The 27,937-nt window shown below is 40.6% G+C and overlaps 2 protein-coding genes across 3 annotated transcripts; one reads left to right on the top strand and one right to left on the bottom strand.

Annotated features, from left to right (window-relative positions):
* Nucleotides 1-181: 181 nt before the first annotated feature.
* Nucleotides 182-12,015, bottom strand: rbm18 (RNA binding motif protein 18). Of its 2 annotated transcripts, none has more exons than XM_063889524.1 (6): nt 11,700-12,015; nt 10,777-10,890; nt 6,683-6,809; nt 5,612-5,698; nt 2,787-2,887; nt 182-1,934 (listed from the first exon to the last, which is right to left on the bottom strand). In XM_063889524.1, the coding sequence occupies exons 2-6, from the start codon at nt 10,881-10,883 to the stop codon at nt 1,751-1,753; spliced, it is 606 nt and encodes a 201-aa protein (XP_063745594.1). In that variant the 5' UTR covers nt 10,884-10,890; nt 11,700-12,015; the 3' UTR covers nt 182-1,750. The 2 variants fall into 2 exon arrangements, with proteins under 2 accessions (XP_063745594.1, XP_063745595.1); XM_063889525.1 differs by having other exon boundaries at nt 5,618-5,698; nt 11,700-12,012.
* Nucleotides 11,947-26,476, top strand: mrrf (mitochondrial ribosome recycling factor). The gene is made up of 7 exons (XM_063889523.1): nt 11,947-12,162; nt 14,832-15,002; nt 15,160-15,312; nt 20,020-20,138; nt 23,713-23,804; nt 25,265-25,424; nt 25,661-26,476. The coding sequence occupies exons 2-7, from the start codon at nt 14,834-14,836 to the stop codon at nt 25,736-25,738; spliced, it is 771 nt and encodes a 256-aa protein (XP_063745593.1). The 5' UTR covers nt 11,947-12,162; nt 14,832-14,833; the 3' UTR covers nt 25,739-26,476.
* Nucleotides 26,477-27,937: the final 1,461 nt, after the last annotated feature.

The following is a 27,937-nucleotide window of genomic DNA, read 5'->3' as shown; positions in this document are numbered from 1 at the left end:
CCACACACAGCTTTACGTCGACGCGTCAATCAGGCTATCCACAAGGATCCAACAATTATCTGTAAATCTATAATGCAGAAATTATCCCATCAAAATAAACCACGCCAAAAACAATTATGAAACGTCTTCATCATTCCTGAGGAGAAATTGATTTTAAATATGTAATCAATTGAAATTATAATTGAACGAATATGCCTTTTATTGAAAACAGATAAAAGCACACCATACAAAGAAAATAGTTGATCAGAAATATTCTGCAGGTTGATTTTATGACAAAGGAAAGGAAAGGCTGACAGATGTCAAGCGGTAGGATTTGATTTCTACGCTGTGCATGAAATGATGCTCTCTTATCTTAACTTGCACAATTAATCGGCCGATTTCCATCCCTCTTGCAATGTTGTTTCTCCCTAAATGTGAAAAAGTTTTAATCTGCAAAAAGGTTTTGGTCTGCAAATTCTTTCTTCTCTCAAACTTAATTATTCTATATTTCGCCAACATATTGTGTACCCTTTTTTTTGCCATTTTTTCCACCTTAAGGGGAATTTTCACACATGATGGAAAACACAACTCGGATCACATCAAACATATGCTCCATGAAAACACAGAAATCAATAACAAACGTTACATCTTAAAAAAAAAATAATAAAACGGCACATCTTGATAGAGTGGCCACAAATGGACAAACAGTCAATATCCATCAGGTTTGTGGAAATCAGGGACTCGAACTATAATGAACTCCATAATAATCAGGATGACCGGTTATTACAGAAAAGATTGGTAAACTCGTCAGTACTGGAAATCCTGTTCATCTCTGCAATTCTTTTTACATTTTTGTCATAGTCCTGAACAGCATTTTTAAAACCATGCTGGATAAATGGTTTTCAATTGTAGTAAACAAAATGTTCTCATTAATGAGATGCAGATGTTGTTTCCGCAAATTCCTTACAAAAGCCACTTGACTATTTCAGCAAAAGCATGTGGGCCGAGAGCATTGTAATGTTATTGACTCAACACTAAAATGGCATAACACAATAGGCTGCAGATATTATATTTATTAGGCTTTAATAGGAATAGTAAAGGGAACTTCCAACAAAATCTACAGAAAAGAAAAGAAGTCAGTAAAAAAGAGTTTGAATACAGTCTTACAAAAATTGAATTCAAGATAAAAAAGCAAACTATTAAGAAAAGAGCAATGTCACACAAAATACTGCAACACACAGGAAGTGTTGCCAAGTGGCTTACTATTCAAACTCCAAGGATACAAACCTGTTATAAATATTTGCATGTCTTCCTCTTCATTGAAGTCGTGATTAAAGTAAATTGTATTCCATCTTTAAATAATCTACCTGAAAGTAAAAACATGTCAAAAACAATAACAGAATCAGCATTTAGACTCTTTTATAACAATATCGCTTTTCTTTTCTGGCAGCTCTGCGTCAAATCTGCTGATTCAACTGCATCAAATCTCTGCAAAAGCGAGAAAGCAGAAGTAAAGCATCCAACCTGCTCAGCTGTCAGGTATGGGGCATATGTTAAGAGTAAATAATAACTGTAAAACAACTGAAAACACTTTTGGTACTTGTCCGTGATTGCTGCGATTACTCTCAAAGAGTCTTGGTGCTCAAAGTATTTTCAAACCCTTTTATAGGCTGTGTGTAGTCTTTATGGTATCTGGTGTAGACTCAGTTTGTGTGTAGATGGGGGCTGAAGTATGTAGGTGGGGGGGGATCTCCAAAATGAGTGGGATGGGTCATCTCCTAAACCTGCGGAAGGGCCTGCTCTGGTTGTTGTGGTGTGATTTAGAGTAGGGCTCCCAGCGTTTCCTCTCTGGCGGTTTGTTGTAAACGTAGGCCGACGGACCCGAGTAGTCATCCTCCGGATTCTCGTCCATCATCTGGAGCTTGGCCTCGATGGCGCGGATCTTAGCACTCGTACTAGAGGTAAAACACAAAAATGGAAAAAGAGGAGAGAGAGGAGATGTTAGCTGCGAAGCTAAGGGGGGAAAATACCACAGCTGGAGCTGAGGGCCGGACTGAGTGATGGACACATCTTGGCTCTCGGCTGAGGGGAAAACGAGAGGAGGTATTAGCACTCCTAGGAGTGGGAGGGACAGATGCAGGGGGGGGGAAAGGGGGGCACTAGTGAGAGATTACCAGTTGTGCTGCTAAGAGATAGAGGAAAACTTGTATTTCAACAGTGGAACAGAATTTGGAGGAGCAATAGAGAAAAATTATAGAGCAAGGGAAAAGAAGAGGGACTGAGGGAATGAGTGTAAATAAAAAGAAGGAGAGATAGAGTCTAGAGGCAGGCATCAGGGGAAAAGGGGGGGGGGGGGGGGGGGGAGTGTTTATATTTCCTCTCTTGCACTGTGAGGAGAGAGGGATTTTGAAGTTTACAATAGAAGTGATGTGTGGAGACTTTTTAAAGGACTATCCTTATAGCTGATAGCTTTGTACACATATGGGATTGTCTCAGTAGAGTTGATACTATAAGCACGAGAGGCCCGTAACCGACTTCAATGCTTCATTTGACTTGCAGACTGAACCCAAGTGTTGGTCCTGTTTTGCTCAGATGAACTCAACTTGAACCACCATTTGTGTTGAAAGCAATAAGTTCTCCAATAAGGAGATCAATAAGCGAAAAGGGATCAGTCCTGTTTTGATGGCTTTTGATTGGAAAAGATAGAAAACTGCGATTCAGTTTACTCAGTGTTGACATACTAAAAAATGGTAAAAACATCAGAATAGCAACTGGGAAGAAGTGTGTTAAGTGTAGTTTGTACCAACCTGAGGTGGTTGGCACCTACGGGTCCATCCTCTGCCGCTCCACTGCTTGATGGTTCCAGGCTCGGAGGCATGGTCTTGTCATTACGGAAACCTTCAAACCTCTGTTGACAAAACAAAATGTCCCACACAAACAGTGATGGAAACATGGAAGGACGGACAGATGGAGAGAGACAAAGGGGTAAAATAAGAGAAGACCATTATGCAGCGAGACAGAGACGCATGGATAGTCGCAGCTGAACACAAACACATTAAGTTACTGCATTACAAGTGTTTTTAAAGATTAGGATGGATCAAATAGCAATGTGTTTTCAGCACATTTAGGGTAAATCACACCTGGGTTTCAAAAGATTTTAGAGGAACAGTAATGAGTAGAAAAAGGAGGAAAAAGAAAACATCCTGTGAACCAGATATTTACAAACCATCAGACCTCCTAATAAACACTGACAGCTGATCTCTGGAGGGCCAGCTCTAGCTTCCTCCCAAAACATCAACATTATTAAACTGAAGTATTGATTTTGTTTGTGTCTGCTCCAACAGACAGTAACCGAGCAAGACTGTGCGTCCAGCTCCTAATCACAGCCTGAGGCATGAGGGAGGATAAAGAGGGAGCAGCTGAAGAGCAAAAAGCATCGTTCTGCACTCATTCCTTTCAAAAAAAAAACCACCTTCCAAACATCTCCACCAGCCAACACAGAACTCTTGAAACCTGTGAAGAAAAAAAAAAGACAAAAACAAAAACATGATGGGAGGGAGGAAACTGTGATGCTTTTGGTGCAGCAGCTGCAGCCATTTGCAAGAGTATGATGCTTAGAAATCAGTTGGTGTGAGCAGCATTTAATCAAGTTACATAAAGGCCTAACATATTGTTCATGAATAAATAACATGTATGGCCAAGAATAGGTTGAAAACAATGGCCGCTCCATCAGCCAGGACCCTTCCCTTCCACATATTACTAAAGGCATGTAGGTGGAACGCATATAGAGCTGGACATACTGAATCTGAACAACAAACAGTAAATAGCCAATTACGTAAAATATGTTCTTGTTGTTCCAGCTGTGGCACTTTTATTTAATAACCTACACTATAACAGGCACACAATTATTTCTAGATGAAAGTACTCAGATCTTGTACTTAACTAAAAGTAGAAGTACCAGAGTGTGTAATTACTTTGAATTACTATTAAAAGTCCTGCATTCAAACTGTTACTCAAGTAAAAGTACAAAAGTATCAGCATCAAAATATAATTAAAGTAGCAAAAGTAAAAGCACTAATTCTGCAGATTGGTCCATTTCAGAATTATATATATGAAATGTTCTGATTATAATTATTGATGCATTAAAGTGTTATCAAAGCTGGTAAAGGTGCAGCTAGTTTTAATGGCTTGGTATACTGCAGATGGAGAATTTACTCCAGGTGTAACTAAAGTCCGAGTTAAGTGTTGATTATTTTTCACATCATTAATCTCAATCTGCAAAGTAACTAAAGGTATTAAATCAATCTAAGACTTTTACACTAATGAATAAAGGACACAACTGTTTCACTATTGGAGAAGTAGCTTGTAAGAGAAATGGGTGTTTTATGAGGAGTTTGGAAAAACACTGTCAAACGTTCATCAACGTGAATTCATCTTTTTCAAAGATTAGTAATAAAGTCAAGATGCAAGCCTGGAATTGACACATCAACTCCCAACGTAGACTTTCTCTGACTCACTTATCCCAGGACATTTCTGGGTCGGAAAGACAGGCACTTAAACATCTATCACTTCCAAACTGGCCCCAAGTGGGGAAATTGCTCAAACCTTTTGAATCTTATTTTTCTTCCTAAAGCAGCATAATCACAGACTATCTCTGATGAGGTGAGCATAGTTTCGATTTCTAGCTTGTGAATGCATATGATGGGATGAAATGATGCATTCACCTTCACCAGCTACATGACCACAAAAGGTTGGTCCACACGAGAAAGCTTGACACAAACAAATCCCTTCCTGTGGAGCAGCTTTGCTAGAAACCTGGCTGATGTGTTTGCAGCATCATATGTTGGATTTGAGCATGCTTTAAAACACCGTAACACCACCGTGATCCTCTTGTGGCTGATGAGTTGCTAATAAAAGTGTATCAACTCAAAATCTGTACAAATATGCTAATAGTAGTTGAAAAAAACATGCATAATAGAAATGAACTTGCAGGTGTAAAGAAGAACCAGCAGAAAGTGTCATCGTCACTTTTATTGTAAACGAGTGTTAAGATAAAACAGATTGATTGTAATTTTGTGATATAAACACTAAAAACTTGAAGGTATGTAACAAAATGAAGTTGTTGTTGTGAAATGACAGAAGTTTTCGACCAAATGTATCCTACTATGTGTTGTCTTAGAGGCAGCAGCATCGACCCTGACCTCCCTCTACTGTGTGTGTGTGTGTGTGTAGGGCGTGATTCGTCTCTATTCAGGATATCCCTTCACCCATTGCCAGTAGGCGGCCTATTGTTAAGACACAGGCATAGGTTGAGCTGGGATCGCTCCATAATCTGACTGCTGCAGTGGCGATGTCAATATGTAAATAAACAGATACTTCTTTAACGGCAACACACACTGAAGATCAGCATTCCATCTGAGGAATTACAGGTTATTTTTGTATTATATTCAGCCTCATATCTAAGTCTATGACAAAACGTTGTTTTTCTTTCTTTTCTTTTTTTAACGTAAAGATCAATAATAGCCTTTTTCTAATATTTACTCACCAGCCACAAACACAGAAGTGCCTTACTGAGCCTTCAGGGTGCATAGAATTTTCCTTTGAATAGAAAATGATTGAGTTTGACACTTACCCTCACCTGTGCGTGCGCCCAACGCACCACTAGCTTCTTAGACAAAGCTAGCTTCCCATTTAAACACTGGATCGCCCGCTCTGCCTCCTGCAGAGAGCCACACACAAGAAAAGAAGAAGGGGGGAGGAAAGGAAAAGGAGATTTTTTTTACCATTACTATTAAAAATCAGCCTTGATGACTGCACCCGAGTCCTTAAATAATTAGCCTTCACCATAGAGAGATGTCACAATAGATGATGATGATGATGATGATGATGATGAACCTGTGTGTGTCGCTGTTTGAGGGGCAGTGTGACAAAATGTGTGTCTGTCTAATCAAAGGAGTAAGTGGCTTTAATATAAATGATATGAATAATGTATATATATAATTATTAATATATTAATAAAGTGTATGTGCCTCAGTGTGAAAGTGTGTGTGAGCGTCTAAGATAAACACACCTTTCCTCTGTGTTTTGGGAGGGCTTTCTATCCCACTGATGGACACTATCAGTGGAAATAGATGCTTATCACATTCCCCAGGCTCACTCCAAAACAAATAAAGCCTGCTGAACCACGAGCGGCTCCTTCAAAGTGCTGTTTTTAGAATAACGGTGCACTCCAGTCAGACACATATTCAGCTCTTGACTGCTTGGAGATGTCTAATAGCTTTCTCAGAACTGAGTAGGGGGATCATTGTTACAATCGATAAAGGGAAATCCTTTGATAAAATGTATTTGTGGAGAGGATTTGAGTGGATGTGCACATTTTAACAAAGAAATAATATGTAACTGTAATCTAATCAAAGTCTCACTAGCCTTATTAATTTGAGTTTCTGTGAACACACTGGTATAGTGCCATACCATCATCACTATTGACTTAGAGCAATTCTAATTCCAATGATTGACAGATTTCAATTTTTAATTCAAATTATATATTTTTAAGGGTATGTCACCTTAAATGACAACTTTTCCGGGGTATGGAGCACACCGTTTTTATCACAAACTGCTAGCACGTACCATCAATTTCCCAAAATACATACTGTGGCAAAATGTTAATGATATAGCAGAAATAAAATATACATGTTGCGTGTACCTCTCTGGTGTTGAAGTTGACAAAGCAGTAGCCCCGTGGCTGTCCCTCCAAAGGCCCCGACTTATGAAACAGGAAGTCAAATTGCTTCACATGGCCAAACTTCTCCAACAATTTCACCAGATGATACCTGCAAAGACAGGAGTCACGTAAGAAAGAGTCGAAAGGTAAAAGAAAAACAGAAAATACGAAAGAGAGAACAAGCTTTTATTCAGTAATATGTCAAACTACATTGCCATAAAGATCAACATCATGCACTTTATAGTATTTAAGATAAACCCTATGAACCAGCCACACACCGTATTTGCCAGCCGACAGTCTGTGAATCTGTCATGTGGGGCTAATGAGAAGGACAGCTTTTTCTCCCTGTCACCTTTTTAGCAGCAGGCCAGCTGGTGTGGCAGCGCAATGACAGTAAATCTTTCATTGAGACAATGCTGAGGATACAGTAGCCGGACAATGAGGGAATAAAAAAGAGGAAGCCTCAAATCCCTCCTGAGCACAAGCGCCGCACAAACAACATCCATTCACTGTGTGGGACCGCAGGCCTACGAATGAACATAGATGTGTTGTCATTGAAGAGCTATGCAGCGTGCGAGAGGACTTGGAGGTTTGTGAGTGCCTGGCCACTGGCAGCCATGGGAAAAATATTTCTTCAGACAGAGAGAGCAATGAGTTCAGGGCCACCTGTAGACTATAAACACGGTCGCATTTCTGTACATACCTAAGTGCTGATTGAACAACGCTTCACAATGCTAAATGAGCAGCATGTGCTTTACCATTTCTTTACTTGTCAAAGCTCTTGTATATTAATGATAGTTATATGTGCAATATTCTTAATTTTGAGTGTGCAGAAGGGATCATCTGAGGCCAGTCTTCTATCAGACACATTTTTTTAATACTCAATCTATACAGTACTAAAAAAAAACAGCAAATGTCCAGACCAAAAAATGTCAGATAGGCTCAATAAATGTTGATCAATTACCACGATTGCTGCTGATAATGGTTAATTGATTAATCATGCAATTATGCTGTCTCTGACCAGGGAATCACGTAGAGAGAGCGTGCAGCACCTTCCTGATAGATTATTCATTCAAACGCCTCGTCATGTTCTTGAGGTAAAACTACTGGAGAGAAAAAAATCCTATAACTTTGTTGTTCTTTGGCAGAATCTGTTACAACAATTTATATCCCTTGACCAAATAAGTTAGTTATAATACGACTGATGGACTCAGTTAGTTAGTTCAGTTGAGACTGAATTAGCTGTCATCCATTCCATCAATTTAACGAGTGCTTTTCTTACAGCCAAATAGCAACATGTCATGTCAGGAGAACAAAAAGGAACAGACTTAACTAAATAAATAAACACCATTTTTTAAATTTTGGTGCCTTTAGCTTATGTAACTGTCCAGGCCTCACAGTGACCCCGGTTGGAGCGGAATTGATGCTCGAGCCTTTTATTGTTTAGTTATTTGTATTGCTCAAGTGGTTTGTTTGTTTGTCTGCGTGCGTGCCTGTGTGTGCAATTATGCGTATGACTGGGACTATGGTGTGGGATACAGAGGGTGAACTGTGCGTCTCAGCTACAGGTTGTTCTAATGGCCCCCCCCCCCCCCCTCTCTCTATGACTCCCTTGAGGTCTTTAGGCAAAAGAGAATTTCTGCTTTTCCCAGACAACACCCTGCAAGGCGTCACATGTGAAAGGGACTCCTTCAGCGGTAGTCATTTACATATAAATGTAATTTAAAATCCAAGTTTATAATATTATTTACCATTTTTTCCCCCACTTTTATACTCAAATAATTTGCCTTTGCACCTCCGGATCTCTAAAACACTGATCAGGAAAAGAGAGAGGCTTCATTCAAGTCAAACGCAATGTTGTGATGCAATACATACTGTATTTTTTTTAAAGCTAGATAATAAAATGTATCCTTCAATGTTTGTGCATATGTGTTAATATGTGACAGAACACTCCAAGAACATTTTTGGATGCTCGCAAGCTGAACCACAATGGACCGCACCTCCTGGGGGCTGTTAAAACCACCGGAGGAAGAGGAGGAGAGGGGGGGAGGAAAGGGAGGGAAAGGTGGGGAGAGGGAGAGTAAAGTTCACACAGGGGATGTTGACGGCAGGGTGAAAGGTGGAGGATGAGGAGGAAAAGCCAAAAGAAGAGAGGAGGTGAGGAGCCAGGTAGGAGGTAGGAAGCAATGAAAAGGAAGGAAGGAAAAGGGGTGAGTGAGTCCAGTCCAGAAAGGAGCAGCACAGCGGGTGAAAAGTTAAGGCAGGATGAAGATGGGGAAACATTTTCTGGCAAGGTAGCTATCCAAAATATCTTCATAAAAAACCCTGGCTGCAATATGAGTAAGATAAGGGTTATAGGTCTGAAAAATCTTGGTTTGAAACAACTTAAAACGTAACAAGAAGACCAGCGAGAGAACAGAATGAGCCGCTGATGGATAACCCCTAATGATAAATTCTCTCTCGGAGCAGCCAAAAGCACAAAAACATGAATAAGTGCTGAAAGCTCCAGTTACACCTGCTGTGTCTCTGCTCTGTGCGCCGACAAAGAAATCTGACTGGGTATTATAAGGGAGACTTATAGCAGCTCTCAGAAGATGTAAAGACACAGAAATAGAAGATTAAGAAAGTTCACAAGCTTGGAATAGACTTCTGCCCAGGTGTTCAAGCTATGAGCAAAACAGGAGTTTGTTTATCTTTCTAAGACTATGGAAACCTTGGCTGTGTACTTAGATGTTAAGTCCACAAATAATCATTTCGATCTTTCATCATTTTGACAAGGGACACATTAAACATGATAAAAGTGCAGCTTTCCTACCTCATCAAATTGTGATGTATCTAATATTCTGCAAAAAAACTGCAATGTTTCAAATGTTCACCCTTACCATTTCTGCCTCCTTATAGAAAAAAACATATGTGAACATTCAAGTCACCATTAAATGACAGAGTACCAACCAAATTTGAAGTCTTTAATTACCAAAAAAGAAACTTCCAGGAGAAACAAAATGTAATGAAGTAATCATGGCATCATATATTCATAATCAGCACCTTGCATTTTAGATCTACATGCTTCCTCTGCACTGAGTTGGGGTTTGACTAAGCAGGACAAACACAGGGGGCATTACGTATGCTACACAGGAGCTAATTAATCTTCCCAATCAGCACCAGGGGCCATGGACATTTCTCTTGTTTTCCCTCCATACTGTGAAGTAGTTGGCTATTTAGGGAGAGCTAGAGCAGAGCAGGGAAAGGGGAAGGAAACGCCTGTCTAGACGCCCACCAGAGCTGCTGCCCATACATTCTCCAGCAGCCCCCACAGGCACAGACACACCCCTCACCCCTGAAAATCTACCTTCTTCTCTCCGTCACAATATATGTAAAGGTGCTCTCAACACTCACATTTGGAGCTTTACACATTCAGACACTCAGCTGCTCACACAAATGAAACATATGATGTAGTGTAAATGAGACATATTAATAATAAATGTACACAGACACCTCAGTGTGTGAGAGCTTGCACCACTAACAGCTGCCACCCAAACATCAACTGTGTACTTATATGACTACACACACACTCACACAAAGTCAGCACCAGGTTGACACAGAGAGAGTAAACAGGGCAGGTGAGTGAGGAATGATGGCTGCTCCTTAGCAGAGCAGGTCTCCACGCCTCGCTGCCTCTCTTTCACACACCCAGCCCTGTCTGCTCAGTCTCAGCCTGCGACTCACACATACTACGCACACAGTTAATCAATCATAAATGCGCACACAATGCATTGCCTCTCTATGAGGCAGAGCCAGGCAAGTTAAAAAGCAATGTCTCTGGTTCATAACATGGACCGCCTTACAGCCTCCTCAAAACCCAATGCTGAGGTTTTTTTTATTTTTATTCAGCTGGCTTTTTTGTGCCATTTCAGTGAAATACAGATCTGTTTTTAACCCTTTAAAACTGTGATGATCGTGTTGTTGTGCTGTCTCTCTCGTGGTTTAGGATCTAATTTAAATCTGAAGAAAGATACTTTACAAAAACGTTGGAAGAAAGTGGATGCCTGAATTAAACCAGGAGTGGATATACTCACTCTGTAATTTTGGGATCTATGTTGCCTATCCATAAGCGGTTTCCGTCATGGGCCGCACTCTCTGACATGATGGAGGCATTTTCAACTGTCTCTGCCGCAGACGTCATGTGTACTCTGTGGGAGGCAGGAATAAAAGACAGACAGATTAGGATTACAAAAAAAAAGAAAAAAGACAGGGCTTACTTTCATGCATTTTCTATCAGATACTGAGTAGCCATTAAGGAAAGCATATACGTTTTTAATGGGGAGAAATAAATGTTGCCTTACAGAGAAACTACAGTATCTTTTCTATACTAACTATATTTCTCTGGTACTCAATGATACAGTGCCAACAGCTACGTTTACATAACGGTGTAGACGTTGAATAACACAGTAGACAGGGTTAGGCGATCACATTTATTAATTTATTTTAAAAAGCCAATTATCACTCAGTTAGATTAGTTTCCTTTTTTATTTATTTAATAAGCACATTGTTTGAAGTGCAACCAACATGTTATGTTTTAACATTAATGTCAAACTTGTTTGGTTTTTTTATGCGATTTGTTTATCCATAAATATCCTGCAGTTATCATTTTTGATAAGACTGTGTATGGTGACTAACAATTGTTTTGTTAGACAAACTATTGTTTATTTAAATATAATAAAAAAGGAACTCCAGGTTTTCACTTAGGAAACTTCGACTTGCTAACATTATTAGCTAACGTTAGCTTATCTAACCACAGGTAAATCGGTTGACTACAAGTAATAGAAACGTTTTAGGAGTGCAGTAGTTAAAACCGATCCTGTAAGATTAAACTTATATCGTTAATACATTTGGTGAGTTGTTGAATATTAGCTAAATATATCCATTAAACGGCTAATAGTCCGTTTAGGACGAGCAGTGGATTGCTAGCAGTTAGCTAGCTTAGATAGTATCACTTTACCTTGTCGATCTGTCAATCTTCCTCTTTGATAGCGACTAACTACTTAACCTTAATGTGTTACGGATCCCACTTTGGGATAATTAAGTTACGTCAAAACGTGAAACCAAACCATTTCAAGCTTTATCTTAGGTGTTCATCCCAGTAATCTGACCCCAGAAAAGCTAGCTCGAATGATAAACAGTCGTCTTGCTATCGTCTCACAACAAAGGCGCAGGGTGATGCTGTAGTTTGTTTAACAGTCTGTAGAGTCGAGGGGAGGCACTCGTTTTCCTGCTTGGAGTTTCTCGCAAATCTCTCCTCCTCGTGGTTTGTACTTACAGGCGGAAACCCCGCCCATTCAGTGTGCCCTTTACAACATTTCAAACAACCATCTCAAAGTGTCGGCGCGTAATGATGACAACATAGAAGTCAAATGTGGTTTATCCCGAGCTAACATGCTTCTGTTAGAGCTGTGAACTTGAAAGTAAGTATACTGTTTGGGGTCATTTAAAGTTAAATGTTGGATTTTGCCTGCTGCGAATTAAAACTAACGACAGTTTTATGTTTAGTCTCCATCTGCTTGCGGTTAGTGTTTAGTTTTTCCAGTGGTATGTCCAGGATAATGCTACAATGGCTATACGTACACCCCCCAACACACCGACCTTCACACCACATCACTTGACATACAATTGTTGCTGCTTTATTTACAAAACAAAGCTGGTGCTGCTTGCATGACTGAATGGCTAATAGGGAGGTATGTCAGAGTACTGTTCTGGAATAATAACAGCACATCTGATGTTGCCCAATAATGTTCCTCTCAGTGGCCTGCATGATGAATAAAAGTCAAGGAGAACTGTCATGTTCAGTATTCCGACACATCAGGGATGCAAAAGGATCCAGTCAGTCAAGCCAGATGACTAGATAGTGTCTTCTTGTGTGTTTATTGTGAGGTTGACAGATTTAAATGAATTGCTAAAGTTGTAATGATCAATGAAAAAGTGATGTATCAGCCAAACTGGACAAAAATAGCAACATGACCATTGACTCCTGATGAGAATTAGCATTTGTGTTAACTGAAGGGGTTTTTGTACACTGTTTACCATTAGTATTTAGGTCCCTATCAAAAAACAACAAACAATGTGTGGAAGTTAAGACCATTATTTCTCTGCATGTCCTGGCACTTGCTTGTCTTAACTGTTATCAATAACAAATAATTGAGAGGTTAATTGATATTTATAATAATCTGTAGTTGTATGCTCTGACAGTCTGTTTGAGGAGGCAAAGCCAGACAGAACATTATCAGATACCCTGCTGTATTATTCCTGCTCAAACTGTAAAGTGTGCAGAGGACAGATCATGCGGGCTCACCAGCTGGTTTCTGCCTCTGGAAGAAGGAGCGGTGTGTCTGCAGCTGCTGTGTGTGAAATCTACAGGATATGAGGCTACAGTATCCCACTGAACACCTGTGCTTCACATTTTATGCTTGACTTCCTCTCTAAAGAGATCCTTCACCGTCCCACATCTGAGCCTATCTGCTCTGCCACAGTGCGTAGTATCATATCAGCATGTCAGGAAACCTGTCAGCCACAGATACATGGTATGGGTTTGTATTGGTGGTGGTCCACCTAAAATACCTAGCCTAAATATTGCCTTTGGAATATGTTTGATTATGGTTAATATCTAGAGTCAATGTTTGATTAACACCAGAGACTTGGGCTTGGCTTTACAAAATAATGACACTAAGATCAGTAATGATGGGCAATTTGAGGCTGATTCTGACATGTTTTCTAACGGAAATATCCCAAATCTATCTGTTTAAAAAAAAGAGCAATATATGAAAAATAATTGGACATTTATACATATTATATTTTTTCAAACAAAAATGCCTGGGGTTGTGTTTTGGTTGTTTGGACATATAAGTGGTGCTAAAAGGTTTTATTTTCTTTCAATATCCTTTTATATAAAGCAAATTTAGGTCAGTGATAAGATCTTTTTCAGTAACTGCTCAAGTGTTCTGTTTTACTTTTTCCGTTTTACTATTTTCTATTAGCTGAATTATGTATTAATTCAGCTAATATATTAGCTATTTGTGCTTCTATTCATTTTGCAGAAAACATTCCTCAGTATTATGATGCGTATGTGAAAATTCTTCTTACTTCTCGTCTTCATGCAGCAGTTTGTATCTCCTCAAAGCTACGAGTTGTAAATACACACCAGACAATAGAATATGTCAATCAGGTCTGCAGTGCACTGTGAGCTCTTCACAGCTACTGACTGTGAAAGACAGGCTTTAGTGTGTGTTTGTGTCTGTGGGCTTAGACATCTCAGAGTTTGTCTGTGCTTGTGTGTACTCCGAGGTTCAGTGACACAGTTCACAGCGAGGTGGGAGGTGGGTATTCCACAGAAAAGGAGTGGTCGGTCTCATTTTGTTGTGAGGTTTTTGAATGGGAGGTTCCCCTTCGGGAATGATGAAGCCTTAGTGCTGGCCCTTGTTAGGTGTTAATACGTGTAATGTAGCCTGTACAGCTGAGGGGGAGCAGCAGTGATGTTATCTTTGTATAAACAGGAAAAGCACAGTAGAAGCAAATTGAATTAACAATGTCTCTTCTCTATTAGGTGTTCAAATAACTTGTTATAATGCTATTGTTTTCGACAGTGCTTTCCCTGTTATGATATGCCAAAATGGTTACTGTGAATAAGATCTACTGGCAGATTTATTGTTTATAACATGTTTTTTTTAGGCATATGTCTTCTAATTTTACATTTACATTTTCCTATATATTTTTATTTTTAAATCTCAAATGTTATACAAAACTTTGACATCTTCAACCGTAAGAGCCTATAGAAATTAAACTTTAAACTGTTCTCTAGACACCTTTTATTTGAGTATACTTGTTATTAATGTGTCCTTTTTTTATATAAATGGGACTGTGTGTGAAGTGTATGTTGTACTGTTTCTGGTGAATCAGATAAATAACAGAAAGAGAGTATGGTACTGTCATTTCAGTACCAGATGTAGGCCTACCTCCTACTGGCTGATATGAGCTATTACTTCATTTTAATAAATATGAACAGAGGTGCATTCAACCTCTAACATTTTCTACCGTCACATTCAATGAAATGCTTTATTTAAACCGTTTCTTTCTGTTTCAGTTATGGCTATGCACCGCCTCAGTATGCTGCGGCCTCTGCTCTGTCAGTCTCTGGTGCGACAAGTCAGGTCTCCTCTCGTGGTCACCTCCAGGGTCAGTGCACCACTTCTGTACCCCAACACTTCCTACCCTGCTGCATGCACCAGGCTCTATGCCACCAAGAAGGCAAAAGGTCAGTGAGGAGATTTTACAGACTGGAGTTCACATGTGTTCAACCTCTGTGGATCTGTTGGCCAAAACTGGGTTACGTGATTGGATGTTATCTATCTAAAATATCAGTTTCCACTTCCCTTACTGATCTGCTTCTTTCCCTCTCTTCATCTTCCAAGCCAAGGCAAAAGGCCAGTCAGCTAAGGTGAATATTAATTCAGCTCTGGTGGAAGACATCATAAGTCTGGATGAATTGAAGGAGGACATGACCGCTGTTCTCAATGCGCTCAAAGACGACTTTACACGCAACCTCAGCATCCGAACCTCGCCAGGTATACAGCTTTTTCTCTGTTACCTTTTTTAAGTCTCTCTCATGTCAGTCTGCCTGTGTGTCTTTAGAAATCTCTCTTGATGCCAAACCTTGCAGATGGCAGTATCAATAGAGTATTGAAGTTTTTTTTAAGGGTTTAATTTAGTTTTTAACAGGGTTAAAGAAGAAAACATGCTAAAACAATAGAACAAAAGCACTGAACTGGATATCAAACCACATATGGATAGTTTGAAGTAGTATTTGTATATATTTTCAAGAAAAATCTCCAATCTGACAGTAAGGTCTGTGATCTCACTTTGGTCTGCGGTCCATTCAGAATGATAAAATGTTTACCTGGAGCCAAACCAATGTTTGATTCCAGTTTTTCCAAAGAATGTTCCCTAGCAACATCTCTCCAAAAGTGGCTTTTCTTCTTCTCTACAAGCTATTTCTTATGTCCTCTGTCTTTGACAAGAGGTAATGTTTTATCATTCTGCCTCTAGATGGACTGCCGTGACACTCATGAGACATCATCGATTCCATTTTATTGCCATCATGGTCGTATAGGCAACACTATGTGCATGAATCACAAAATAACATACACTGCTGAGGACACACATGGGGCCACCATATTGTTTTACTGTGAATTTCATAAGAATGACTTACATGCCCCAACCCTGTGAGAGTTTTACTTTGGGATGAAAGTCAGTCAGGCTTCCTGTGTGTTTGCATCTACCTATCAAAGCGCCTAAGGGCTGAAAGTGAGACCCAGTGTGACCTTACCTTGACACTAGTTTGACCTCTGTTTCCCCAACTACATCCCAGTCGTGACCCTTTTGCCCTGGGTTCTAACAAATGGGAGCTGGACTCAGAGGTAGGGGGTTATAATGGTAGCTCCCACAGGAGATGGCAGCAGCTAGATTCAGACTTCAAACTAGAAGTGTCTGAGCTTCTACTCCTTTTCCTCCTCAGAAGAAAGTGTGCTTTCGCTCCTACATTTTTCAGCATGCACATACTTTTAAATCTACACAGCATGCCAGAGAATTGAACAACAGAAGCATAAACATGATTTCTCTGGTGAACACCCCAATGTCTCTTCCTGTAAATATCCTCCACCTGTGTCATTGTTTTTTTAATTCATTTTCAATATGCTCATCTGTCATGATGTTCCCTTCAGCTCTTTTTTTGGTTTTCCACTCATCAGTCAGCGATTTCTTGGTCTGAGTTCTTGCCAATCTACGAACCCCTCCCTCTACATCGCCCCATGACTTACTCTTCTCATTTGTTTTGCAACAATTCCCAGCTTTATATGTTGGCCTCCGCTCGTATTATAGAGCTCCTGCGGTCACGTGACTTTTGGTTGGGAGCCACCATTTTGGCAGTCAACATGACCACCGGTGCCAGTGTTTTCTTACCGAGCGAGTATACTTCTCATTTTAATTCAAGTGAAATTCGGCTTTATAGTACAAAATTAGAGAGATTAAATATAAGCGACCCATATAATTCACCCGGTGTGCTTTTCAAGAGCATAACCTCCTGCTCTGAAGACGATGTACCCGACTTGCGCTACGCAGACATCCACAGCTATCTTGTAAGCTTTCCATCAGTGTACTCAGGAGACTCCCTCAGAGCGTACAAAAGCTTGGAGGCTTACAAATGGTGTCAGTCCGGCTTCGTAAACAACATTCAACTGTGGAGTCTTACATCCAAAAACTTCGGCATCATCACTGCAAGGGTAAGTATTAAATTATTCCAGTTTGATAGGCAGTGTCACGTTAGCATTGTTTGTTTATTAGCTTGGCTAGCTACGGAAGTGTCATCCGGGGACAGGGACATCACAGTGTCCGTTAGCTATAATAACTGGGTGCTACTTCTTAAATTAAACTAATTAAATTTAATTAAACTGACCAGAAACTTTTTGTAGCATTGTACTGTATTCCTTCACCCACCTGATATGAAGTGATCACTGCATAAGCGAAAGCCAACGGCCGGGGGGGTCCCATCTTTCAGTCTTTTTCTGAAGGCTCCTGGCTCTTTTAATCGCTCCAATCCACTTCTCCCTCCTCTCCGCGTCTTTAGGAATGCGATAATACGATACACCTTTCTTTTTCCCACGCCTATTTGTGCAACCTGGTGCACAGCAGTTATCCACCATCCTTGACAGTCTGCCAGTGCCTGTCAATTTACTGCCGCGATGACTGCCAAAATGGCTGCCCCTGTCGTATCTCGTCACGTGACCAGCATATATGACATCATCTGCAGGAGCTCTATATCTTCAATCGGTGTGTCATACTTTTTGGATTCAGTTGCTTCTTGACCAACAGGGAAACATTTGTTCACGGGTCACTGTACCCCTCCCTTCCTCTCTTCAGCCCTCCTTCTGTTTCTCTTGTCTCCTTCCATCCCTCTGTCATCCTCGCTCCATCTCTCTGTCCCCTCACTGCCGTCCTCCTCCCCTTCTGTCCAGCTGCAGAGTAATCTAGGGAGGCAGCAGGACTTAGAACTGACAGAAGAGATGGTGGAATGGAATGACGTCAGGTGTGTGTGTGTGTGTGTGTGTGTGTGTGTGTGTGTGTGTGTGTGTGTGTGTGTGTGTGTGTGTGTGTGTGTGTGTGTGTGTGTGTGTGTGTGTGTGTGTGTGTGTGTGTGTGTGTGTGTGTGTGTGTGTGTGTGTGTGTGTGTGTGTGTGTGTGTTCCATCAACCTCTCATCTGGTTCTCATTAAGCTTATGAGTATGCGTGTGTGTGTGTGGGTGTGACTGTATGTGCTGTTGCAATGAATGCATAATCTGCATGTGTTTGTCTGCGTATGGCAAAGGTGAAGCAAAGTGAGAGACGTAGAGGGTCTGAACTTCCGTTCCCAAGGAAATTTAGTAAAGACAGAGTGGACATTTAACAACAACAGTACTGCTGGAAAAGTAATTCAAATACTTCATGTACAGATTTCTTTTTAAGTTGAAGATTCAAGGAATAGTTTGAATTTTTAAAGAAATACACATATTCACTTTCTTGCAGCGAGTTTGATAAGACCACCAGTATCACACTTGTATTTACTCTTCGGATCGACCAGCTTTTCAGCATTTTTCAGTTATTGTTTTGGTTTTATGGAACACAATTGTACTGCTTTGATTCCCTCTCCATACAAATAAAAAGGCCTGTTTAATGTTAACAACAAATAAGAAGTAAAGTGTGCCTTTATATCATACTATTCCTACCAGATAATACTGCATCAGTATTTGCAGTATTGTGATAAAGAAGAGATCTGTCAAATGCTTCCTAAGCCATCGTCCTCTGACCTTCGTCTTCTCTCTCCGCCCCCTTGCTCCCCACCCTCCACTTTTGTAGTTAAGGGAATGTCTGTCTGTCTATCTGTCTGTCTGCCCTCCCAAAGTGTTAGCAGATGTGAAGGTGCTCATTGTCAAGGCACAAGTAACAGAGACGGACAGTCATAAGTTCATAGGCATTGACATGAAAGGTCTGCATATACACGGAGATGCACCATGGGACGGACAGGCAGGCTTGGAGCATGCATTTAAAGAACAAGACAGAATAATTTGGGAGTATGTGGGCCATCCAGGTTGACTGCAGCCCTCAAAATAAAAAGTAATCCCTTCCTCACATCACACCAACTCTTTGTTTTTTTTGCCATTGAAATCAGATGATGAATGAATCTTTAGAATAACACTATTGCCTCCCCTCCCCTTCAACCCCACTTTACCACACACACCCCAGTGGGTAAGCAGCGAGTGATGTAAGGCAGGGGTGGAGAAGGAGGAAACAACTGCGTCTGAGGTTAGCCAGATGGAGGAGAGGGAGAGGGTGGATGGATGGAGCGAGGGAGTAAAGAGAGAGAGGGAGGAAGGGACAGAATTCAACCCTTGTTGGCAAACCAACTTTTGTCTCTCTGTGTTGACAGTGAGGAGAGGCAGCAGATCATGGAAACTTTTAGCACTCTAACAGAGGGATTATTTCTTACTCATGAAGTTTGTGGCTCCTGTTGCACATTCATTCATTCTTCTGTGTGTTTATTTGTTATTCTGTCTTAAATATAAAGGACCACATACTGTCAGTCATTCACTCTGCAGGGAAATAGTGTCATTAAACTAGTAAAGCTGCACCCTGACCGACAATAGCTATTTTGGGACCCATATACAATATTAATCTATAGAAGCAAAACAAATCTGATGACAACAAATATGTGAATATCTTTTTGTTGCGTAACTCCAAGATATAAAGAAAAAATGTTCTTGTGCATTTTGTGAGACAGATGTATGCATGGCAGTACAGATATTTTACAGATAAACAATAAACCTTATCAAACATTCAAGTAACTGCTGATATAAATAACAGTAAAATAAATAATATTTTGAGCAAACGGTAAATTGACTGCATTTAGATATATCTGGGCCACCTCAGGAGCGATACACTCTCACACACACACTCACACACCAATGGCTGTGCCTTTAGAGTAAAGTTGGGCTTCAATATCTTGCCCAAAGAAACTTTGACATATACACAACCGTAAAAAGAAGTATGTGACTTTTCCGACTGAAATTTAGAAGTCAAATATACATAAAATGGCTATTTTGACATGTGTTTATATTGGCATAGGAAATTAGTAGCACAAAATCAGGGTGTCTGAATTTTACCCTGCAACACATTGCCTTGAATGTCTATATACGTGATTAAATTAGGTAAATTAACAATTATTTTGATGTGCTTTTGTTAAGGGGCTCTGGATCACATTGTGGTGACGACACAAGATGGCAAGTTCCCTCTCAACCAGCTGGGCCAGGTCTCCATGAAATCCCCTCAGCTCATTATGGTCAACATGAGCGGCTTTCCAGAGGTAAGACGATCACACACTCAAACACACACGTACAGATTCTTCCTAGCCGTATTTGTTTGTCTCACGCACACTAGCACGCAGTAACTAAAAGCTTTATAAAAATAATCCGACAAGACGACAAAGATCCGAAAGACAGATAGATGGTCTTTGCAGAAGGTAAAGTAAGCCAGAGCAGAACTCTAGAAGCCCACAGTTCTGTACAAATGAAACCTGACCAGCCGCTCTCTCTCCAACTGTGTCTCAGATACTAATTGATTGATCACTCGAGGAGGCCTTTGTTCGATGGTGAAAGATAGCAGCATGAACCCAAACTGTGTGTGTGCGTGCACTGAGATGTGGTTATGTCTGCGTGTGAGTTTTCACAGAATAGGAAATGACCTCATTTTACCCCCAGGTTAGGAAGGAATGGATTATTTTTCTTTTTTCTACTTCTTTTTCTTTCTCTCTTTTCCTTTTAAGATCATACAACACTGCTAGTCAGAGGAGGTGTTTTGCTTTTTAAGACCTTGTGGTGTTTTGGCAAATCTTAATGTGATTTTTTAGTATTTACACAACACTGAGTCATATATCCCCAAAAAGTAATGAATAAAGATGTAGTTCTTTTAGGTCTGTGTTTAGATGAATAAGAATAATGAATGATAATAACAAGTGAAGCTTGCAAGTACAATATGTCCCTCAGAAACCTGCCAGTAGTTATGATTATGCAATTGAAATAAACTTGTGCAGTTAAGTGCAAGTACTATTGTACATTACAATAAGACGTGATTACTACTGCCCGGCTAGCTGTGCTGTGATTTAGCTGCTAACTTTAGCATGATGACAATGCTAGCATGCTGATGTTAAACAGGTATAATGTTTGTATCATGACCGCCATTTTAGCTCTGCACATTAGCATGCTAACATTATGTTTGGTACAATTCTTCCTAACCGGACCATGAATGTGAATTTAATGGCATACCATCCAATAGTTGTTGATACATTTCGCTCAAAACCACGTATGTCAACCTCATTGTGGCGCGAGACGAAAGTCAGGGTTGGGATGAAGATTGGTAAGATATTTCAAGTCTGAACCAAAGAGACCGACCGCCCGGCATTGCCAGCCTTACATGGCTAAAAACACAAGATAGACACAATAAAAAACTCTGCGTAGACAATAAAATATTTACATTCTAACGGAAGTTTAAAAACAATCCAAACCAACATGATCTGTCGCTGTTTTAAAACCGTTTCTTTAAGCTTCGATGACTTTCAAAGGCTGTTTGTTATTTTGGTAGAACCACCTGTCTGTTATAAAATTTAAAAAAGTCGTTGCAACCATATTCCCCCAGCTTCTCGTCAGTCACCTTTTGTGAATCTGAAAGGTGTCGTTTCACCTGTTGGTTCTGTTTTGTAGCGCCATCACAAAACATGCAAATCCAAGCATTTATCAGCATCTCAAATCTGGAAAATATAACCTTGAGCCTGAACGGTCTTGCCGTGAGTCTATTTCCTTTCCAGGAACTCCGACCACAGACCACACACACACCAGCAGACACACTCATGCATGCACACGATACAGTGTCATGCCCTGCACTGCCCATGTCCCACACAGAGGTGAGTCCTCAGTACCCAGAGCTAATAGGCTTATAATGATGCCTATCCATTACCAGGCACTCCAGAGGCCCTACCATTGTTTTCCATTCATTCATTAAGAGCAGCCAGGGAAGGCATAGTGGAACTAACAACAACTACCAGCAGGCTTAGATCAAGAGGCAGTTTGGTGTGTGTGTGTGTGTGTGTGTGTGTGTTTAAGGAAGAGTTTGCATGTTAAAGCATCCCACCACTTTGTTCATAAATCGTTTTTTTCAGGACTTTTTTTTTTTACACGCACACACGCAGACTCTCACACACATTCCTCTCCGCTCGCCTCTTTGCTTTGAAGCGGGCCGTCGACCGTTTGATGTGAAACTTCAGTGTAATTTCTCTTCCTCTCGAACATATTAACCAGAACCTGCACCGGCCTTTACACAGAAATTCCCCTCGGTTTTCCGTAACCACCGGAGTGGTCATCGGGAGAGAGGAAACGGTGATGAATTCGATACTGAGAACAATCAAACATAGGTAGGGGCTGAATCTATCACCCCACACTCAAAGAGCGCAACCAGAGGCCTGCGCTCCGGATGAATCTGACAAAGGAAAAGAAACCACATGAATTAATTTAATGCGCGCAAATAAATTCCTTTAATCTCACTGCCATTTTTTTTTCCCCCAGCGAAGAAGGCCAGAAGGAGCTGTCGAGAATTGAGAGTAGTTTAGAAATGAGGTAGAAAAAAACCAAGGAAATTATGTGCTTTTTCCTCGCATTTGCACACTTTGTAATGATCAGCTATGGGAATTGTCATGCGGTTGCAGAACTGCTGTGAGCAGTGTGACTTTGTTTCAGTAATTCAAAGGGTTTTGCTTCCTCTCCCTTATCTGTGTGCACTGTGTTTGGCTCTAGGGTTAACGTGTAATATTAGCTGGACCAAAGGATTGTGGATATTTGGATATTATATGTTAACATTGTTTTAATATTTACCAGAGTAACATGCAGGCTTCGTCCTCCGCCTGCTGGCCTGCCAAACAAATACCAAAGGACTTTAAAAATAGAATTCCAAAGAAGCCACTTATAACAGATGTATTTGATTAAAGTATTGTGTGAATGTAGAACAACAGAACCTCTTAACAATGTCTGATCCTGTTATGTGTTAAAATATCATCTCTGCCTAGTATCCAAATTGACACTAGATCACTTGTTTACTAACAGAACACACAGCTCTCTTATTTTCGTCTCCCTTTCAAATGTTTCATCCTTTAAAAATAAAACAGATTTTTAAGAAATATTTGTTGCCATTTTTCTAACGGATGAGAGTGATATTTTCTGCCACCCACTATTGGCTCTGTAAATGTCCAATAGATGGTAGACGTAAGAAATAAGCCGGTTTCATTCTAAATCTGTATACAATACAAAAAAGTGTTTCAAATGTTAGTTTAAGTGAATGTAAATATCCATGTGCTCACCTCAAAATAATTACCCTCATCTATTAAAAGCAATTACATTATTTTATTTATAAAAAAACTTTGAATGCGTTCATATAAACTCAAAAACACATGTGTGTTTGTGTGTGTGTGTATACATGTATCATACACAAACTCACGCAGACAGTCCTGTGAGGCACCGTGGGTCACCGCCATGCCCTGCAACCTCTCAGTCCTGTCCCACAGGGCCGAGCACTGACAGTGGCCCAAGGCACTTCCACACTGCATCGGCTTCCCCTGACACACATACACACACACACACACACACACACACACACACACACACACACACACACACACACACACACACACACACACACACACACACACAACATACAACCCACAACACCTTAATGGTTTCCAGCTGGAGCCTGGCCACTACCTGCAGTTGTAGCTCTGCTTTTCCATTCACACCATTGTGTGTGTGTGTGTGTGTGTGTGTGTGTGTGTGTGTGTGTGTGTGTGTGTGTGTGTGTGTGTGTGTGTGTGTGTGTGTTTCATGTTGTGTTTACCCCAGGCTACAGCTGCCGCCGCCCGTGCCCTGAGAGAGAGTAGCATGAACCTTAACCCAGAGGTGGACGGGACGATCATCAAGGTGCCCGTTCCCAAGTGAGTCCCTTTCTGAAACACATGCACATGCAAACACACACACACACACACAAACACACAGAACCCTCAAGGGCAGGAACGCTTTCCTGCTTTCGACACTTTCTTTCCTTACACCGTTCCCCTTTCTTTTTGTATCCTTCTTTTTCCCCACTGACACATAACTTAAGTATTTACCTTGATGATTTGATATGGGAAAAACTAATTGTTGAAATTGAGAATAATTGCAGTGCGTTCAATGCATTTGAAATTGACACGTTCTAAACTAAATAAGATACCAATTAATCAAAAGAATATCAATACTAGACCACAACCTTACAGTTAGTCCCTTTCATGCTTTTGAAAGTCCCCCTATAAATGAACCCCTGTAACTGACAGATTTATTGACTTTGGTTTGTAGATGTATAGAGACCCCGAGTGTGTTGATGTGAGTGCCGGGTCACTCTTTCTCTCTGCCAAGTCAAACAACCTTACGAAAAACTATCCGTCACTCACTCACTAAACTACTTTGTGTGTTTATCGGGTTTTTTTGGACATATCTGCACATGTGCATGTAAGCATACATGTATAAATGCAGATCTGTACTTATGTGCATTCGTGTGTGTGTGTGTGTGTGTGTGCACGCGTGGAGCAGCAGGTGTTAGTCTGGCAGAGGAGGGACACAAGAGTCAGGCTGCTTTCCCCCTGCAATCAGTCTCGGCACGCTCCAAGCCCACATTTGCATTTCCAAAGAGAAGGCGCTCCTTGATTGGCCCTGGAATCAGTAATTAGGCCGTATTGTTTGTGGTAAATAGACGCCACACTTGGATTGTTTGCAAATAGTCCCCGGGGCAAAAACAACGAGAAAAAAGCCAATTAAAGACAAAGAGGGAGAGTGAAATGGGAAGTATGATTTTCTGAGTGATTAACGAATGCAAAGTGAATACAAAGTTGTCGAATGTCTTAGCTCCGGTCTTAGTCGCTCAGCAAGTCACCGTTAGATGGACCCACGGGTCAGAACTGAAATAATGAAACTTCGTGCTTGAATGCAATTAACATTCTCATTTGCACAAGTAAGGATGTTATTATTTTATATAAAGCATTTTTTGTCATGTGGTTTTCTGTGTTTAACAAGAGTCCGACCAACCCTTTCTTTTTAGGGTTCTGTGTGTAGTTTAAATGCATCATTTATTCCTGTAGAAGAAGAAGGGAAATACACATTCTCCAACACCGAAAGCTAAATATCATATTCATTAGCTAATATCATAATTTGGTACTGTTTAAAACCTTGCTTTAAAGAGTAACTGCTACTTTAACCAGCAGACATCCATTGAGTTAAACATATTTACTAAACTCTCCTTCATCGTTTTCAAAACGGCGTACAGAGACAAAATCCATGTCCATCTTACCTTCTCTGTTCTGTTTCTTTGTCAACTTCTGTCTTACTACATGGTCTTATCCCTCATGTCCTCCATTCCCTGTAGAGTAACGCGAGAACACAGGGAGAACCTCGCCAAGCTGGCCAAACAGTTCGGCAACAAGGCTAAAGACTCACTGAGGAAGGTGCGCTCTAACGCTGTCACACAAGTCAAAAAAACTAAAGATGCACAGTCGGAGGACACCTTACGTCTAGTGGAAAAACAGGTAAGAGGCATGGAGAAGAAAAAGGACAACAGTTGTGATACACATGGGTACATCGATAGATCAGACAGATTGATACGACTGATTTGAGCAGTCCAAACTAACCAAGAGTGGAAATAATTAAAGTGAAATTCATCATAAGCCCAGACATATTCTGTCTCATCTCAGCTATATAATGTTGTCCGTTCACCAGACATACAATAGAGGGAGGTTAATGTGTATTTCCTTTTCCTTGACAGATTCAGCAGATGGCGGACAACATGGCGCTGGACATTGACAAACAGCTTGCAGCCAAGACCAAGGAGCTGCTAGGCTGACTGTGAAGATTAAAAGGTCTTATTTTGGTTAAAGCTGAACTTCAAATGGACTCATTTAAGAGGGGCAATATTCCATTCCTATCAGGTTAATAATAAACTCACTCATGTCAGGGAAGTACTTTTCAAATCGTTTTCACATTCTGAAAGATTCGCACAGACGAACAACTCTCTGTCCTGTCATTGATGTTTCGGCAAATTTGGGCTTTGGTTCCTGCTCACATCCTTGGTAGAGATCCTGCTCATCGCTGCTGGACGATATCTGGGTTTAACCGTCAGCGCACAAACAGAAATTGGTGCGGAAACAACAACGACAGACTGCCGGTCACATCCCTCCTCCCTTCTTACTCTTCCTGTCTTCAAACAAACACCGACGAGGGACGAATGGAGTTTTAATGGGATTTGCGGGCCTCCTCCTAATCAAACGCTTTGCCACAAGGGCTGTCTGTTTACATAAAACAAGCGCACCCGTCTGAATGTAAACTGGTTGTGGCTTTGTCTTGGTGGCAAGAGCAAGAGAAAAAGGGAGAGACGGTTTGTTCCAGAGACGCAGGATATGATTAGCATGTTGCCAAACATTTGTTTCGCATTGATTCAAAGTCAGTTCAAAAATAAACTTGAGAGAAACAACAACTTTAATTTCTGCCATCGTCTAGGATTGATAATATGGCTTCTCTATCGACAATAAAGTCGGAAAAGTAACATTATTGATGGGCTCCATTAAAGAAAAACTGCTTTGTACTATGTGCGTCATCTTTCTCTCTTTTGTTTTCTTTTCTTTTTCTCCACTTTTGGTTTGAAGTCGCCCCCTCCTCCATTAGTCAGAGTGATAATGGACTTTTCCTGTGTACAGACCCCCAGACCCTGGCTGCTGGCACCACAATTGTCCATTAGAAAAACAAGCTTGTAATGCTGTCCACTTGGACCTCTTTGTCTTGGAAAAAACTGCACTTTTAAAGCCACTTTCAGGAATTGTCGTACAAGTAGTGTGCATCCATAGCAAGAAATGTATGAATGGGGAGCTGACCCAGCAACACACACGGCTCTGCTTTCATCTCTCCGCTGTTTACTCCAGCGAGAAGCTTTCCGCACTATTATGTGGTCCGTGTCTTCGTCTTTATCATGGTTTGTTTTGCTTCCTCTGCTACTGGTCAGCCCACATGGTAGACAGGTTTAATTTTAAGAGTTTCCTCACACATTTGCTCTTACAACCACTCGGTGATTTGATGATTACAGTGGGGCGACATTGCACGCTACTAATTAAATCTTCATCAGAATGCTGTTGAATGGATAAAATAAATGGATAAAGTATGACTATGCAGATTTCATTGTTTTTTTTTGTGATATTTGGTGTTCGGTGGTAGCTACAGATTGTGGTTTTGCCTTGTCCGTCTGTCGTCCTGGATGGCTTTGCTGTAATGTCCTAAATGGACCGGAGTCGTTGGATAAACAAGAGTTTAGCAGAGGAGTGGCTGTGTCGGGACAGAAGAGGGAGTTGGGTGGAAATGGCAGGTTTTTTGCGGAGATTCTGGGTCCATATGTCAGCAATTTGAGGGCATTGTGTACCTTGGCCTAAAACAGAGCTTCATGATCGATGGAGGGGTGAAAATCTCCCAAGTCCCTGGCGCAGAACACAGGCAAGCTCGAGGAAATTGCTTTCAGCTGATAGCTTCATTTTGGTTGACATTTATCAAGTGAATTACTCCCTGTTTTTTCTTTTCAAATGTTTACAACTACTTCTAGCAGCGCTTTTGGACGTATCTGTGTGAGTGCATGTGTGTGTGAGAGAGCAATAGAGCTTTGTCTTTGTAGTCGTGCTGTGTCTTTTGGCGATTCCTCACCAAAATATACAAGTCTGAATTGGTTCAGTAAACGTTGGATTTGATAGTGTTCTGTTCATTGCCGGTGCATTTAAGCAAAGATAAGCAGTAACACATTTTAAATCTATAGCTGCTACTCCCAAGATGCTCTTTATAAAGCTGTGTTTCTACAAAAAAGTAGCATTCATTTTTGGGAATGTGTTCAAAATCAGGACATGAAGGAATATCAGCCACAAATTACAAATATTTTATTTAAAAAAGCAAACAAGCAATACTATTAAACTTATGTCAAAAATGTGATTATACAGAATAATGGTGAATGGTTATTTGTAATGTTAGGACAAGTAGAGAAGGTTCATAAATCAGTGAACTCAGTAATGTC

The sequence above is a fragment of the Eleginops maclovinus genome, chromosome 8, assembly GCF_036324505.1.
Source record: "Eleginops maclovinus isolate JMC-PN-2008 ecotype Puerto Natales chromosome 8, JC_Emac_rtc_rv5, whole genome shotgun sequence".
NCBI classification, from domain to species: Eukaryota; Metazoa; Chordata; class Actinopteri; order Perciformes; family Eleginopidae; genus Eleginops; species Eleginops maclovinus.
Note: the sequence above shows the minus strand (reverse complement) of the source record. Positions and strands in the feature narration are given on the sequence as shown.